The sequence below is a fragment of the Dermacentor variabilis genome, chromosome 6 (assembly GCF_050947875.1).
Source record: "Dermacentor variabilis isolate Ectoservices chromosome 6, ASM5094787v1, whole genome shotgun sequence".
In the NCBI taxonomy this organism is placed as follows: domain Eukaryota; kingdom Metazoa; phylum Arthropoda; class Arachnida; order Ixodida; family Ixodidae; genus Dermacentor; species Dermacentor variabilis.
In genome coordinates, this window is record NC_134573.1 from 165,023,528 (window position 1) to 165,041,450 (window position 17,923).

The following is a 17,923-nucleotide window of genomic DNA, read 5'->3' on the forward strand; positions in this document are numbered from 1 at the left end:
TTTCTAACTGGCGTAGTTCGTTGGCATAGTTTGACCAACGTGCATATATTAAGGATGGTAGCGAATTCATCACGTGGCATGCACCAAATAAGGCGAAGCTTTATGGTTGTAGGCGGCAGTAGAGGCGAAGACGATGCAAAGGAAGAATGACAGACACGGCGCTGAATCTAAATCAACGACTAATCAATGACTCAATGAACCCAATGAACTATGCCAAAGAATTTAATGAACTATGCAAGCCAATCGAATCGAGAAATTCAAACCAACTTGCACGTTTTTCTTTTTCTGCTCTTCCAACGGGAAGCTTCGTGCTCCTCCGCCCTGCTGTTCGACTTTCTCTAAAACGAGGAGAGCGGCGAATGGTACACGCGCTCGCCTTTGTTCGCGCTGCACGGAACAGATGCGGTGCTGTGTTCGTTCACAGCGCTCCCCGCCTCAAGCAAGATGACGTTCTTGGCGTGCTCCTCAGAGGCAGGCACGGCGTCTCCTCCCGGCATCAACGAGTTCGCCCTTGAGTTTTCGGCGTGCACGAACTACCGCGCGCTTGAGAAACGGCCGGCCTCCAGGGAGGTCCTCCCTCTCGTTGTGTCCGTCCTCGTGCACGCGAACAATGCCGCGTTCCTGACCTGACGTGCGCGATGCGTACGCGTTAATAACGTGAGAACGACCCGCGTTACGTCGAGGAATGCGAGTCGCCGTTGGCAGGCGTTGAGTCGGAAGTGCGCGACGTCGAGGGTAAGTCCCAGTCGCGGACGTAATTATTTTAAGGAATGACGCGTCTTTTAAACAGAGAAAGAGGGCGAAGTATGATATTACTATAAAGGGCGCGTTTTCTGATTTGCTAGTACCTTTGCCGTGCCTCAGTTTTATTCGATGACGGAGGCGGCGGAGTTGCCGATCGACGACTTCCGTTCATATTTTCAGCGTGGACCCATTAACTAACAACTGGAGGCGGATGTGGCGAACAATTAAAGGAAAACAACTTACAAGCATTACTTTCCCGTTAAGGGATAGTTCCGATAAGTCGATAAGGTTTCTCAGAATACTAGATCGCGAGAAGATCTGGTAGCAGTAAGTTTCTCAAAGAATGCGGTGACACTGCGGTAACGCGGAGATACGCAATATTAGTTCTTTTTTCTCGGACGTCGCTTGTCTAAAATATGATTATCTACACACAAATACCACTTTCTTGGAATCCAGCCTTAACGGCAAGTGTTAGGTCTTTCATATTAAACGCTGCATTTCATTTATGTTTGTTCACGCAAGACGTTACAAGTGAATTAAGAAAACAGAACGGCGCGATCGAAACTGGCTAAGAAGGAACGCGAACATTCATGTCTTTCATACACATGCAGTTAGCGGAAAGTATCAACTCTGACATTCGATATAACTGTATCACCGCGAAGGAAAATGCTTAAGTATAGTGATTGTTCTTGTAACTATACTAATACCGGCACCTCACATGCAGTTTTGGTAAATACTTAGGCTCTGGGAGAAGCGAAACATCGTTAACCGTACGCGACTTCAAGATGCCAGGCTCTCCTGAAAACAAGCCAGTCAGAAGTCCCTACTCTTTGGTGTTTCTGTGCATGCAACACCTAGCACTGCAGTACCCAAAGGGAGTAAGCAATCGTAAGGAACTTACTGGCCGAGTCCAGTCATTGTTAGTTAGTGATCCTTGTAAAGCTTCCGACGAAGAAGACGGTCAGGAAAAAGAGAACAGTGACCACTTCTCGGTAGTAAGCAGTTTAACATTAGAACCTTGTATTTGAAATTTCTGTCCGTGACAAGAATAAACGTGGCAAAACTACATTAAGGGAAGTTCTACATCATAGAAGCTCAGGAAGATATGGGTGACAGATAAGGGAAGCAACGGCGACCCGGCAAGGAAATGGGACGTATAACTAGCAGGAGCGGAGCTGTCAAAACGATGAAGTCGGCAGACAATCGTCATGGTCTTCCCGCGATTGTAACAATCATCTCGTCACTTCGCCTCGAGCGTTGCGTCAGGTGTGCGCATCACGCACTTGCAACGTCTCATAATATCTCACGAGTCGCCACGCGGTCGCGCGCAAGAACTGACCAGCGCAACACGGAGTTGCGCCGGAGGCCTTTACCTAGCAATTTTCGTCTCTGGCACGCTCCCGGAGATTCTGTGGCGGCGCCACGGTACCTCAACAACAGATCCTATCTCGAGCGCGTCTCTGCCCCTCCATTGACCCTATGGAACTTACCTACGCGTCGTAACATGCACTCATTGTCGGCGCTGCATATCCAAGGTCGACCTCCTTGTACGTATGCACCTGTTGTTGGTAGCCAAAAACACTCCACACATACGTCCGCGCGTCATGAGCCGTTCCGCTGTGGTGCCGTGTTAAGTGCTTGTACAATATGAAGTTGTTCTAGGACTTCGCATTGGTAATATTCATTCCTTTTCACGTTCCTCTCGCCGCGTCACAGTCGGGCCCATAGTGTTCCGGTTTGCCGTGCTTTCTTTGTAGTTCTTTCGAAGTTTGTACACAATGTAGGGATTGTATTTGTAACTCATCGGGGTGCAGAAAATGTAAGCAGAAAAAAAAAATAGATGTATAGGACATTCATGCAGTTCGTGTTTCGTCATTCTTCCAGGGACAGAAATCACAAAACTTTTCTTTCATAAGTGTTCCTTGCCATTGGACGGCCGTCTTCCCTAGTAATATGTTAACCATCAGAAATGGCTGGTATTTACTATTGCGAACAAGTGTGTGTGTGTGTGTGTGTGTGTGTGTGTGTGTGTGTGTGTGTGTGTGTGTGTGTGTGTGTGTGTGTGTGTGTGTGTGTGTGTGTGTGTGTGTGTGTGTGTGTGTGTGTGTGTGTGTGTGTGTGTGTGTGTGTGTGTGTGTGTGTGTGTGTGTGTGTGTGTGTGTGTGTGTGTGCACGCGTGTGTGTGTGCGTGCGTGCGTGCGTGCGTGCCTGCCTGCCTGCCTGCCTGCCCTGGTTCTTTTTGAGAGTTATATGACTGTATGACATGAATGTCGAATGAGCCAATTTGGGTGTTTAAATTGTGCCAGCTAAACATTCGCACTCATCTCTGCCGCTTGTAGAAACTTCACAGAGAATTGTCGGTACCGTCGATACAGCTTTTGGATAAAAAAGAAACGAAGAGAAAAAAAGACAAATTTGGCGTTATTTTGCACTTCGCGTATGGGAAATATGGTCTCTTCGTTGAACAGTGTTCTTATATGCGATACACAGGCCACATTATCCGTTTAATTTTTGTGGTCGAGCATATTTACGTTAGGCCACTTTTAGCGGCCACTGTAAAACAAGGAAGATGTGGAGGTCGGAACGTATGGTAAGAATTGCTACTCGTCAGCTTTCTTTTTGGGTATCAGTTAGCATGTACTAGCATTCTTTTGGCGAACATTTTGTGACTGTTGCGTTGTTGCTCATGACTGAGAACTGTAGCTACACCTTCCGCGCACATGGAAGTTTCTCTGCTCTGTATGTACACTTTCGCTTGGCTTGTTTTAGCAGACGGTGAATTATGTCGTACTTGCGTGTTTTTAATGCTGCGAGAATACGTGTACTAAGTACTCACAAAGAAAGGGACAGTTTACGTCAGTCACCACCCACAAGATCAACAGGATCTTCATTTCCCTCCCTCTTTCTTGTCTCCTAAACATTACTATAAACTCCATGTTATTGTCTGTTACAATTTCATTAGCGCCCTTCGTGCTAAAATGTCCCCAATTAGTCTGCATCGACTAAGGATGCCCGTATCTCATCCCATGACATTTTCCTAAAGAGAATAACTAAATTCAGGGGTTTTACGTGCCAAAACCATGATCTCATTTTAAGGCACATAGTAGTAGGGGCTCCGGAATAATTTCTTGCTGCCTGGAGTTACTTAACGTACACCCTACGCCCGGTACACGAGCGTTCTTGCATTTCGCCCGTACTAAAATTCGCCAGCAGCAGCCGAACCCACGACCTCGAGCTCTGCAGCGCAATGCCATGGCCGCTTGACTACCTGAGCGGGTGTCAGTTGAAATAAACCAAGTGAATTCGAGAACAGACTGCACACGCTTGCCGTGGTGAAACCAGCTGGATTCGCTTTCGGCCACCTGCCTACCACCGTCGTGTGTGTGCGTGTGCGTGTGCGTGTGCGTGCAGCTTCCCTTGTTTCTTTAACAATTGCGCTCAGAAAAATACAATGCGTTATCCCCACGCGAGAGACCGGTAGAGGTGGGCGTCGATCCCACCGTCGTCCTTGCTTGGCATCTTGTGACCTGTGGGGGTGCGGGCGTTCGTCTCTCGTCGTGTGCGCAGTCATGCAAATCGTCGCTAAGGCGTGAGCGTCGGAAAGAATGCAGTGGTTGAGTCAGGTCTGGCGTAGGGGTGGGGACCCCAACGCCGCAACTTTATTTCTCGGGCGCCTGTGCTATAGAGCTGCTCCACTATGGCATGCGCAGTGTGTGGGAAAAGATTATACTCACAATTAACCAGCTCTAAGGAGCGGCTGATTGAACTATAACCATAAACTACAACTCCGCCAAAGCCTGAATACCGAGAGCTTCTGGCTTTCAACTGATTATGAAGTGGTTTATGAAGCTGCCGCGTTTCAGTGAGCTATCTCGTGATGTGTGGGGTATAAAGCCATATAGATGAAAAAGCAAGACGTTCTTTCCTGAAGTCGGCAAAGCATACAGCGGCAGCGCTGTGGAACGCATTGGGATGTACTTTCTGAAGGGTTCCATGCATCGATATTCCACCCCGTGGTGACCGCGTGTGACAACGATTAAAATGTGCTATCCGTGCAGTTGTCACATTAAGTTATACAAGTGCGTGGAACGCCAAGCAGCTATAACGTGTGCACAGCCCACCTGAAGGTAAGAATGGTGATAAACCACGGAAAATGGGTATTGGAAATACTTTCGCTATGGTTGATGCTCAAGAAGCGTCAGTAGTTTGTTGAAATCGAAACGACCAAATATTATCGGTCATCATGTTGAGTGGATGTTTTGGATGTCGGTACTAAGAGTGTATAGGAGTGATGCTGAGGGCGGGCACCCGGGCCGTATTCCCGATAAGCTTTTGTGATAAAATTATTCGCAAGAGAAAACTCCAGGCTATCCTTGTATTGGACATATTATTGACGAAGGCGGCCGGCCAATGGCAAAGAACAGTTACGAGCGAAAACTTTGTGAATTAACTTCATTGATTAGACCTCTGAACTATTCTTTGGTAGAGAGACAGCTATCAGCATTTGGCGTCTCTAGGTGACCTCACTCTAAAATGCTAAGCCCATTGCGCTGACCTGACAACAAGCGGCGCATTCAGCTTGACATGGCTGACGGTCGTGCATCAGTGAACTTTTGGAATTGTTCACGAGGACAACGTATGATGGTCACCGATAAAGTTTTAGTGTTTACCATAATGTTTCTTTGCAGGAAACAAGCTCAATTTCGTGCCGAAGTGACCAAAACATATCGGGAAGGTTTTATTTTCATTTTTTTATCACAAACGTTAAACTGCTACACACATTTTGGGTCAAGAACACACGAGGTAAGTATAGCAACGCTGAAGATTGCTCAAGACAGCACACAAGTAATACTGCTGGCGAGTGTTTGTTTATTAGTATTGTAATTGCAGTGAAACTATTTAGCACTGAGTGAGAGTGCGGATGGACAGAACAATTGCGGTGTTACATAAGTATTAGTAATGCACAGTTTTACAAGCTAACTCTCACCTGTGCTGTTGTTACTAGTAGTACTCAAGCGCTTATACTAGATTCGAAGAAAAAATTGCGTTATCCACGTCAGTGACTTATGTTTAGGCATCATCAGACTCGACGCGCCATTCTTTTCAGCGCTACGTTGTAGATGTAGTTGGGTGGCTGCTTCTTCAACACTTTACATAGCATCGAATCGTTTACAAATCGAATCGAAGAGAGCGACAGACTTGTCATAGAAATTTGACTTGCTTGCCTTGCAACGTCGCTATCACGCGACTCCAGATGTGAGGTAAAATTACCCGTTCAGTGCATGTAGACATATGTATATTTCGCAATATTAACAAGCAAAACAATGCTTGTGAAAACTACCGAAAGAGCCATGCCTAAATACTAGGAGTTTGCTTTTTCAGAGAGCGTTTCTAATGTCGCCAATTAGCAGCCCCGCTACCATGTCATCCTCCCGAACTTTTTTTCTTCTTCCAGATGATCTGTAGCCATTCAACGCTCAATGATGCGCTGCAAAGTCACGGACAACTCAAACGATGCCAAGCTACGAGTATCACTCTTTATTATGCACATGTCTGCACCAAAGTCACAACACCGGACAAACATTTTCCCACGGTAGTGAAGAGGCAGGTGCAGAGCGCGGAGGTAGCGACAACGACGACGAGACGTCAGGACACACACACACAAACAGGACATTCACTTGAGGCAGCAGCACATGGAGAGCGTCGCCCTACTTGGTACGGGTAAACGAGGGCAGAACTACAACCGGAACGACGAGTGACGAATGGGAAGATCCCGCTTCAGAGAGTAAATACGTGTACCTCATGCAAAGCCGATCACCAGCGGCTGCCACGACCCGCTTTTAATGCGAAGCCCCAACGATGTACCCACACCGAAGAGAACCCACCCCGAGCTTCACGCAGGACCGTCTGCGCAAAATGCAAGCCACGAGGTCCCTAGTCAGGAAAGGAGTTTCTACAACTATGAGCAGGGGAAAAGAGGGATTGAGAGTCACACATGAGTGTAGATAACTGTATAACAGGACAACGTTTCACACAAGGACCGTAGAGGAATGCGTTGAATCGTACGAATACGATAAGTACGATAAGAAAGAATCCGAGGCAGAAAGAGGAAGAAGAAAAATTTACAACGCCTTGTGACGCACTGGAACTTCAGCCGTTAACGGCTTGGAGACATTCGTAGAAGGAACATGGCGTCACGCACAAACGGCAAGCGGACGCAATCGGCAAGGAATCTTTCTCAAAGTAGCTGTCTAGCCCCTGAGTCGGTTGGGCTCGTTGGCGATGGCAGCCTCAGGTCCGGTCGGGGCGCTCGACTGGAAGACAACGTCGGCGGGGTTCTTGGACTCGGTGCCCAGCTCGTTGGTGACGACCTCGGCACGGTATCCGTTCTCGTCGGCCGTGTACGTGACGGTGCGTGTGCGGCCGTCGGCCAGCTGGATGGTGTAGCGTCCCGTGACGCGGCCTGCGCCGTCGCCGCTCTGCTCGTGGGTGTGCGAGCCCTCGGCGTCCTGGCTCGCGTAGTTGAAGGAGTACGGGATCGGCGGGTAGTTCTCCACCGGCGCGAAGCCCCGCTGTGCGGCCTGCATATGAGAAGGTCCGTTGTGAGCAAGCTGGCGCCACATTCGCAAAGCTTTTCGTTTTCTCTTGCGGCCAGCCGCCTAATTTAGCGGAAGATTTTGTCAGAAATGATCAGTGACGTTCTTTGAGGAGCGCTCTAGCTTACAAATCACTTTGTAGATACAGGCAAAGACGTGGCGCCGAATTCCCAATGACTTTTGTTCCCTAGAACTACGAGAAGAGAGGGAGGAATGGAAAGGAGGTTAAGAAGCTTTGGAGTTTATTATTTGCTACCCTGCGCGAAGATGGGGAGAATTGGCGCAGCAAGACGGGATTTAGAGAGGGAAAATATTACACTTTCGCCAAGAACACGAAGCAGCGAAGCAACAGCAGATACACTATTATGCACAGTAAGTATTTTGCTGCTTTGTCGGACTTGTTGTCGAGTCGCGTGATTTGGGCAAACGTTCAAAGATGTGCTCGAGAAATCTGTTTTAGATACGAAGAAAGCTTTCTTCAATGTCGGCTCTAGTCCAAGTCGTTTTTTATTGTGGAAGGTGCCGGTCATCTGCGGTAAACAAGTGGGGAGACACGGCTTCTTTCTTCTCCGTTCTATCCCGCCTTTCACATTTTACCACTGGATAAATTTAGGCAGTTTCACCTCTTGTTGGTTCAGAGGTACGCTGCAGGGCATGGTGTCCGTCGTCATAGCAACAGGGAAGTGAGGGCGCTCTACAGGCACCGTATTGTTCTTGTCTGTAGCATTGGCGCAATGATGGAAAGGTGAAACTTCCGACTGCTACTGTGTATAACTGGGGTTCGAACCCACTAAGGTAACTTAGCATTTCTTTTGTTGATTTCTTTGTAAACTTGCAAAGCAATCTACGATTTTGGCGATGGACAAGGAATGACAGACAGCAAAACAACTAGGGGAGTGAGCCGATAACGGTTATCGCTGTAAAATACAGCCAGTGTCAAAGGCGCTCACACTGGCAGGTAGAGCCATGCATTCTGCGATCGAAGGAACTGCCTGTCATTGAAAGGACGCTTCCTTTAATACATTTTCTGTCACTCGGAGGTTGAAGGTGGCAGCATGTTGGGTGCCTGTTCTGAAGAACCACTTCAGTGCACTAAACGTCTTTGTTTGAGGGTTCAGGACTTGAAAGCCGGTTACCCAAATGCTTTGGACTTGCAAGCCGAGGATCCCGTTTTTAGAGTATACATGTAAAGACAAGACTATCAGCGAGGTCCCTACCATGACCCATATTCATGAACTCACTCGTATGTAACGCTGCGGGCTCATCACAATATAACGGAGGCTTGCGTAGTTACGCTCTTCCAATGTAAAAGCTTTCGGGAAACACAAAGAAGGATGAACCGAAGCATGCTGGGTATTGCGTTTTATTGACTGGAAGGGAGACTCACGCGCTGTCGCCACACTGGAGGACATGGAATCCAGCGCAATGTGAGTTTCTTTAAATGTTTACTTTGGCTACTGCCGCGAAATCTCTTGTTTAAATGTTTCCACTTTTTTGCGTGTGGCCAACATCATTTGCTTTCACGTAAACTAAACAATCGCTGGCTTTTTTTGACTTTCAGTTTATGCGGGGTGTCCAAACCAATACCGAAGACGTTTTAAATGGAAGCGTAACTTTATTGGCAGCTGAACCCCCGCCACTATATTGTTAGCGATCTCCTAAAGAAGCCGCCAGTAATTTTTGGTTCCGAATTATTTAACAATTGGTAATTATTTAGTTCACGTTTTCATTAGTAACTTTGTGGTACAATGTTTCTAGAGCACATTTAAATAAAACACATTCGGTTGCTTACAGCGAGCTAACTTTGGCGTAGCTCTTTTCTCTGCGCTTCAAAGAAAGCCCCCAAAATATTTAAAAAGTCGCCGAGGTCCGCCGTTCGCACCACAGCGACTTTAATTTAAGTACAGAATAGGAGCTGCGCAAAGTATTTCTTGTACGGCTAATTGGCGAAACATAGCTATGAGAAGAGGGGCACAAATCGACAAACACATGCAGAATGGCTCTCGTCATGCCTGTCCTTTTCTGCATGCGTGTCAATTTGTGCCCCTCTTCTAATAGTTGCGTAAAATGCAGCACATTGCGGATAATCGGAGGTGATGTTTTCATATTATTCTACAATACTTGTATCAAAATTGTGACCGGAAAGTTAATAATTAAAGATATATTTAAGTAATTGCTATATTTCCCCTCAGGAGACGTCCTTTCTTTTTTTTTTACTTGCTCCGTGTTAGCTTAGACACACTGTCTTCGCTCTCTTCTTCGAGATGCAAGAGTGGCTGCTTCTGATTAAACAGCAAATATTTGTTGCTCCATAACCAACGTTTAGTGCTTTACGTTCCATTGTTATTCTTCTTTTCTTCTTATTTAGGGAAAGCTTTTTGATGTAGTTAGCTTTTTCTGCAGTGTCAATCATTATATAGGCGTCAACATTGTCCAATAGCAGTAAACGCATTATCTTCACTATTGCATGAAACAGATGCTTTCCACAGCCTCGTACCTCTGTCATCAGTTTTCTCTTTCTAACAGCAAAGCCATGTTGGTTACTAAAAAGATGTCTAGGTTTAGTAGAAGGGCCCTTGCACACCCCCTTTTTTTCCCGTAACAACAACTGCTATCCTCATTTTTCTCACATTAACGTTTTTGTGACAGCACGACGTGCTATTTATAAAATGACCTCAAGGGAATTGTGTTCGGCGGCAAGCGGTTTAAAGCTCACCCGATTCACAATAAACAGACACTATTGACTAGATAAATTGCAGAAAGGCAACTTACGACAACGCAGATGCAGGCGAAGAGGATGACGAGCTGGAAAAGAAAAGACAATATTTTATACAGGGAATATCAGGCGCTCTGCTCGAACAAGTGAGACGTAATTGCGCAACGTGCAAGAACTGCCCTGCTTTCATTCCGAGTGGACGGCATTGATAAAAACAGAAAGGTAACGTAGTAGGATGCCTAATCTTTATCTCTTCTACACATCACAAGTCAGAAACAACTACTGCAAGCTCGTGAGCATAAATTTCACGCTCTTAAAGAGGACACCATTCGGTTAACTGTTAGTGAACATAGCACTTACGCGGAAATTGCTGATCTCGCAAGAAAGGCGGCAAATGGGGCTCGGAGTGTTTTTTTTTTTTTTGCGTTCTAAGTGCGCAAGCACGTTTATTCCTCATTGTACCTAGGCAAAAATGCCGGTCGGCTACAGGGGGATTCGCTTTGCCGTCGCACTGTTTGCGGCCACTGGCACTGCAACAGTGCCACTGGGTTCCCCAACAAGCCCTTGGGTTCAGCGAGAGCAGTGAAAAAGTAGACATGTCCGCAATAAGGATTAGTAAGAGGGGATTGGAGGATTGGTGGAAGAAAATTAGGGAAAAAAAACGGAGACCTACAAAAGCAAAGTTCGCAATAGGGGATCAGAAAATTTGGTTGTGGGAGTTCATAGTGTTCTTTTTTTCTTTTTTTTTCTTGTTTGACCTAGGTAGGACATTAGGCAGTATAATAGCAAAAGCTTGGTGGCGCAACTCACCGCCCCTTTCCGAAGGGGACGCTCATAACATCCATCCATCCATCCATGGCCCTCAAACAGCTGCAAGCTTTAAAAAGCGTCACTGATCTGTGCATAGATCCCGGTCTGCGCTGATCACACTTGACGTGCCTTACGCATATGTGAGGAATGGTGAAATTTGCTATGCTTTGTTCTTAAATGCCGTAATGCACGCTGTCTCCAGTTTCTGACGAGCGCGACAGCAGTTTCAGCTTCCAAACATCGCACCTTTTCTGGCCATTGGTCATCTCGTTTCTGCGATAAGGTTTCATTCACGAACAACAAACGTTACAGGAGCTTCAGTGACACAAGGAGAAGAGAAGGAGGGGAAGTAGCATGGTGCCAGCTGCAAGCTCGTCTGGCCTTGCAGAGCCACGCGAGCAACTGTTACGCCCAAACCTTTTTTTAAAATCTTGGCTGTGAAGCGACCTTCCTCTTGAGAATGCAATATTGAGGTACTCATTACCATGAGCCGTCAGAAATGTATATGCCTAATACTTAATCTAAAAAGAAAAACAGTATGTTTAGCAAGTCACGACTGTCGAATGGAAGCATTATGCGACGTGTTGTGGACTTTTCACGTCTATCATTGATAACTTACAGAACTGCCATTGCACAAACAGGGTATCTTGTTGCTGGGACAAATGCATAACCGTCATACGCCGTACCTTAGCTATGTGCTGCTCAAGCAATCATGCAGATGCCTTGGGCACGTATTAGCGCATATATGTGATGCGAAAACTATGCAAGACTATGCAACTATGTCTATAACGAACGGCAACATGACGGCAGACGTTTCTAGGATAGCTTTCTCGCACGTTCTTTCGCACCAGATATTTTACATCATCTATTGATAGAAAAACTACCCCAAATACCGCACGCCATAAACTGAAAACAATTTTCAAATGGCAATTTGATCGTAAAGAAGCTGATGCCATAGGTGAATCCGCAACTTTACCAGAAAGATCTCAAAAGACTTAGAGAGGACAGTGCTTTAGGAGTCCGAAACCTTAACAGGCACGCCACACGACATACTGCATCCATGACGTAGCTGATCAATGCGCTTGTCAGACGTGTACGTGGGAAGCATTGAAAGCCGACGGATGAAAGGAACAAATGTGAAATTAATTCAACACCATCGAAGGAACGAACGGGCTAAATCAACAGAGCTAGCACGCTTCGACGCATTCGCAGAACGCCCGACAGGGGGTGCGCTGCCGTAATCCCTTATCCGCGGACTGAGAAGCGGGCCCGAACCACGGAGTCCGAAGACGGGGCACAAATCCAGGGAGCGTGCCACCGCCTCCGCCTCCACCACGGCCGTCCCTTTGGGCCCATCGCGAACTCACCTTGTGCATGGTGTTATGGGCCAGGCGTCGGTCGGGGCTTGCACTCGGTGATGACCGGTTGGGCACTTCGGGCAAGTGTCGGAGGATGAGTTCCGTCCGCGACTCATCTCCGTTTTTATAGAGCTACGCCCGGGCATCGGCGCGCTTTTCCGCCGCCAATCAGGTGCAGCCGACCTACATTGCGCAACGCCTCGGCGTCGCCAGCGTTAGACCGCGCACACGAGCGCAGGCGCGCTTGCGGACAATCGTGTGTGGAGGGCCTCTAACCCTGGCCGCCCTTCCTCCTCTCGGCCGAGCGGTGATTTCGCTTCACCTTTCACCGCTCGAGTGCCCTTTCTCCATTTCACTCTCGTTTTTCTCCACGGGGCGAAAACAACGAGGTCCGGCCACCACCACGCGAGAGAGAAAGTGGCTGTGCGGACCAGTGGCGAGGATACTACGGGAACGGCATGCGGCATGCGCGCACGCACGCACGCCGCGGCTTTAGCCGAGGAATGCTCCAGATTCAAACGACGGCGAGCCCTCCCCCTCTTCCCTTCGGTGTACTCGTGTTTCGAGTGATCACGGCACACGCTCCGTTCCGGTGCAGCTGGCCACGGCCGCCGCTGGTCGCGCGGGAGGGAGCGGGCGAAATCGGCGGGGGCGAGGGTCATCGCTGGAGGCGTTGACGAACGTGAGTCCCACCGGTATACACGCAGCCCGTTGGAGCGGAGAGTGATCACGCATGGGAGACCGCGGGGATGCACGGCCGTGATTTTCACATTATCCGCCGGCTATCCGCCGGCGTTGACGGGAATCTCCGGCCTCGGGCACATTTATGCCTGTCCTTGTCCACGGCCGAGAAGTTCTGGGTGAAACACAATGGGACATAGATTGTACTTGAGCGGGATGCTGAATCAATCATCTACTCAAGTGCTTGTCGCTTTCCGGCTTCGCAAGTCTGCGATCTCTCGTGTACTTGGAAACGTTGTGAAGCCTCTCGTGCTTCCTAGAAAGATGTGATGAATTATCCTGATTAAGATCGCGCGCATCTGCGAGTAGCTGCTCTTTTCGAGCGACGAAGAAGAAAAAAGTCTGCCGGCTCTAATGAAGGCATGTCTGTAAGGTATGACGAAAGCAAGACACAAGGATTACATATACGTGTGATGTGCCCACTCATTAGCGGCGCCTGTCTTCAGATGAGAAGACTATGTGCTTACGCAACATGGAAGCGAAAAAACATTGCTTAAAGCAGATAATTACAGACAGTCAGAGTTTCCTCCCTGTCGCTTTACGAGTTGTGTTCATTTGTTGTCACGTGTTTCATCCGTACGCCTATGCTAATTTCTTGGTTACGCTCCCGTAATTACCTGGTGTTGGAAGGACTGCAGAGAGCCAAGAAAAGAGTGCCTGCAGCAGCATGGTATCACGTTAAGGATTCTAAATAAGCGGACGGTGCCGTATAAAAATCATACAGCTGGCTTGAATTTCTTCATATCATCCTGGAACTATTCCTTTGTTCAAGTTCTTCGTAACATTGATAAATGGGGACGTTTCCGGTTGTCCCAGTCAGGTGTGCTATGTAGATGTCTGACCATTTGTTAGCAAGACGCTTTTCTGGTCACGATCCCTGCTTTCTCTTAATTGCACTTTTTCACTCTGCGTGTTACAGGATCTCACGTTATAAGATGTTACAAGATGTGGAAGTAATAATGGTAATATAATGCACTATATATTCTTTTGTGACACGTAGCGCCCTACCATTGGCGCTTACAGAAGGCGCTGACACATTAGCGATTCACATTCAGCGGACAGAGGCGAAAACCAATATTCAGTAGCTTCGATGATTCAATACGTAAGCCTACCAACAAGTTGCAAAGTCTTTCATATGAAATGCACCACCTATAGAGACACTTTCGAGCAACATTAAGAACGGCTATGTAGCCGGTCTTTCTCTGGACATTGTGTTAAGGCGCTCACGTTCTGCGTGACATTCTTCGAAACATAGTTATCCAGGAATGGCCCGGTCAACTTGATACATTTACAGTTCACACAGTGGACCTTCGCGAAGAAGCTCAATAGAATGCCCCCATTCCCTGTCACGGTCTTCCATTTCCTGTGGCGTCACCGCTGACAAGCCTACGTTTGCAAAAGACGAGGCGCGAACGCGAACAATGGCGTTCACGATTGGCGGCAGGGGAACAGGCAGCTTGTCCGACTGCCCGTCGGACACTTGGGATGGTTCAGTCTCCGAGTCCGTTTCGAAGCCAGTCATTGTCCTTAGCCACCCGAGAATTTTCATGCTTATCTTTTTTTTCTCACATGACTGTTGCGCTGACTTTGAACCACGGTTTCGCTCGCTTACGGCTTATTTCATTACCGCAAGAATTATTTTATGACAGCCGATCGGAGAGGCCTGACGACGCTATGATCCACGCTGACAGGGCTAACAACAAGCCTTATATTCTGGTGTTGTAACGGCCCTAAACAACGATTTGATTATGAGGCATGCCTTAGTGGGGGACTCCGAACCATCTAATGGTACACGAGCGTTTTTGGCATTACGGTCCCGTAATAATGACTGTTGAGAATTGCTAGCGACCGTCGCACGTTTCTTGCAACCGTGGTTGGGGGCCCGGCGACGCACCAAGAGGGAGCCGGCGAACGGACGAGGGGCGCCCCGCTGGGCTGGCGTCCCGACCAGCGCCTCGACCCGCAAACTGATACGTGCCCCGTGTTTTCGGCGGACCGCCTGCTGGGTGCGAATGGCCGGCGCCTCCGAGAAGGATGAAGGCGTCGGTGTGGCCAATGGACAACTTGGATTTTGTATTTTTCTTTTGTCTTCCCTTTCTCGTCACTGCGATGTCTCTTGTAAAATAAACGTTCAGTCTTGAAGCGAACCCCGACGAGTGAGAATCGTTCCTTCGAGGCTCCTGCGTGCGCGGCCGCTATATGCCGCCCGAAAAACTCTCACGCAGTTTTGCTGTCGCATGCGCGAAGTGACCTCCACAGTGTTGGTCGTAGCCTTAATTATTCTACAATGAAGGCGTCGGGCGCATCACCTAGTGCTCAGTGGCGCAAGTCCATAGTCACTGAGCTAAGACTCTTAACCCTTCCCCCTGCGCAGGGTAGCCAACCGGAACTACCTCTGGTTAACCTCCCTGCCTTTCTCTGCATTATTTTCTCTCTCTCTCTCACTGAGCTAAAGTAGCTCGTTAGTAACAAGTTCCTCTTTTATTTAAACTGTAGGGTGCTGAAATACGCTCTTAAACAAATGTACACCCTTTGGGTCGTATCTTGCCACACAGCGATAACCATCATCTGTCTTACTTGCGTTTCCTTTCTTGAAAAACGCTGCGCTCGCTCTTTTGCTGTCGACTATGCGCAGTCATCCTGATAACGCGCATGACGTTCGTGACTTGGAAGTACCAGGCTCGCAGCATCAAAGAAAAAAAATACAGACAAGACAGATACGATTATTGTTGTGGGGCAAGATACAACCCAGAGGGTGTAATTTTGTTTAAGAGTGTACATCAAGCCCCTTAGTCTCTTCATTCATAAGGTTCATATATACCTTGGTGAGTTCACGATGAAATGACTAAATGCACATATTAGAGGGATAATGAAAGGAAAGCCGTTCGGAGGACTGACTATGGCTTTTTGCTACGAGAATGACCACGGCGAGAGCAAGGAGAGGAAAGGCAGAGATGTTAACCAGACGCTTGTCCCGTTTGCTACCCTGCGCTGGGCGGAAGAGGATGTAGGAACGAATAGAGAGACACGGGAGGAAAGATAGCACCATACGAAGATGATGCCGAGGACAACGTCAACTGGATGACTGCGACAATGTCAGTATCATGATGATGGCCGACGATGAAGGTGGGACTGTACGACGGCTCACGCATGTAAATTACTTTTAAAAAAATATGAAATATTTAGTAGATGTTGGCGCCTTTAGATGCCGCGTACTGCTCATTTTCACATAGAACAAGTATACATTAAATATGAAATAACAAGCCGTCACTGAACAAAAGAAAGGTAACAAGAACAAAGAGAGAGAGAGAGAGAGAGATGCAAATGAGAGAAAGGCAGGGAGGTTAACCAGGCTTAAAAACAAAAAAAAAATGTCTGACAGTCCAGCGACATAAAGGCACCAAACTGGTTCACAACAGAAATCATATAAAATACGTACATAAGTTCATCTCACGTAAATGTTGAAAATAAATTTGATAAAACAGGTCACACACAGTTCATCAGAACGCAGAATCATCTCAAACAAGTACAACAAATATAAATCTATACAACATCTCACTGAAGACACACTACAACATGCAGTCAGCTCTCATAGATGCTCTAAATGCAGAAAGCACGAGGTCAGGCCACAGAAATTCAAATAGATTTGGGCACAGAAAGGAGTACAAGCTGTAATCAATAATTTACGACAGTATTACTTCATTAGAGAAATTTCAGGCCCACTAGCCCTCGCCTTTGTAATATATCTGCTGGACGTGAGCCTGGGATCCTTTTGAGGCTTAAAGGCCTTCGGTCTATTGTTATTAGAATGCATATCAAATGGTGTCTTTCCGTATCATGTCGTGGTCATTGTAGCAATATATGACATGTGTCTTCATCCGCGTGGCCACAAATACATTCCAGACTATCAGCGGACAAAGTTTACGCGAGAACTGTTTTCTAAGCACGGTACCAAGCCTTAAGTGGTAAACTAGTGTTTCAAGAGATCTGGTATTTAATGTGCGTGGAATATGAAATTCAAGGCAAGGGCCGATGGTAAATAATAGTGATGATTTTGAATTTTGACCGAACCATGTTTCTCTGCAACCACGGTCTGAAGTCTGTCCTAAATTATGGCGCAACTCGTCTTGTGGTCGAGGAAGTCCTGATGTTACAACGTCCTTATGCGCTTGTCGTATTGCATCATCAGCTGCAACATTCCTTGGGTCGTTCTAGTGGCCATGTATCCACTGGAACATTATTAAGGGAAGTTTTTTAACTGCTTCTGTAGGCCCTTTTAGAGTTTCGGTAACTAGCCCCGAGTTCTGCGAGCTGATATTGACATTATCCAGAGATAATAAGGTGTTGGTCTAGATCACCTGACGGCTTCAAAATTCTGCGTTATGAGACGCGCTATCTTGAAGGAAGTGTAAAAACACGGGCCGACCGATATAGATACCAGTGCATATACTTCCTCGCAAGGTCTTTAATTGAGTTCGTAGCATGGTCCGATACTGGAGTAGAATAGTGAACGGCATAGTGGATCGATTCTGACACCTGCATATAACATGTGTCCTGAAAAATGTTTTTGTGCGATAACATTACACAGGTTGAAACTGCCTTTGGCAATATACGGACGTATGTCTTCGACGCAGCCAATGACGTAACGTAGTGAGACCAGCGAAGCGGCGAAGAAGGAGCAGGCGGCGGGGAGACTTCACATACAAAGACACGTGACAGGATGAGCGCATGATGGAGCGCAGGCGCGTGGCGGGCCAACAGCTCCTATAGCACAAGGCCGGTGCACTTCGATCCATGACGTCATGCTATCATACCCGACTGCCATAGAACCAAATGGTCACGCGTAAAGCGCGGTGATTTTGACGTCACCCCTTTCGTCATGCCGGGCTCGGCAATGGAAATGTCCAAGTAGCATGACGACATAAAGCAGAGTGCAGAGGCCTGCTATCTAGCACAGG

General features: G+C 47.4%; 1 protein-coding gene across 1 annotated transcript; it reads right to left on the reverse strand.

Moving 5' to 3' along the window:
* Positions 1 to 6,267: 6,267 nt before the first annotated feature.
* LOC142586352 (cuticle protein 10.9-like) lies at positions 6,268 to 10,151 on the reverse strand (the record flags this gene model as incomplete). Its single annotated transcript, XM_075697602.1, has 2 exons — positions 6,268 to 7,325; positions 10,113 to 10,151. Coding segments are annotated over 2 exons (369 nt in total), but the record flags the coding sequence as incomplete, so codon positions are not given.
* Positions 10,152 to 17,923: the final 7,772 nt, after the last annotated feature.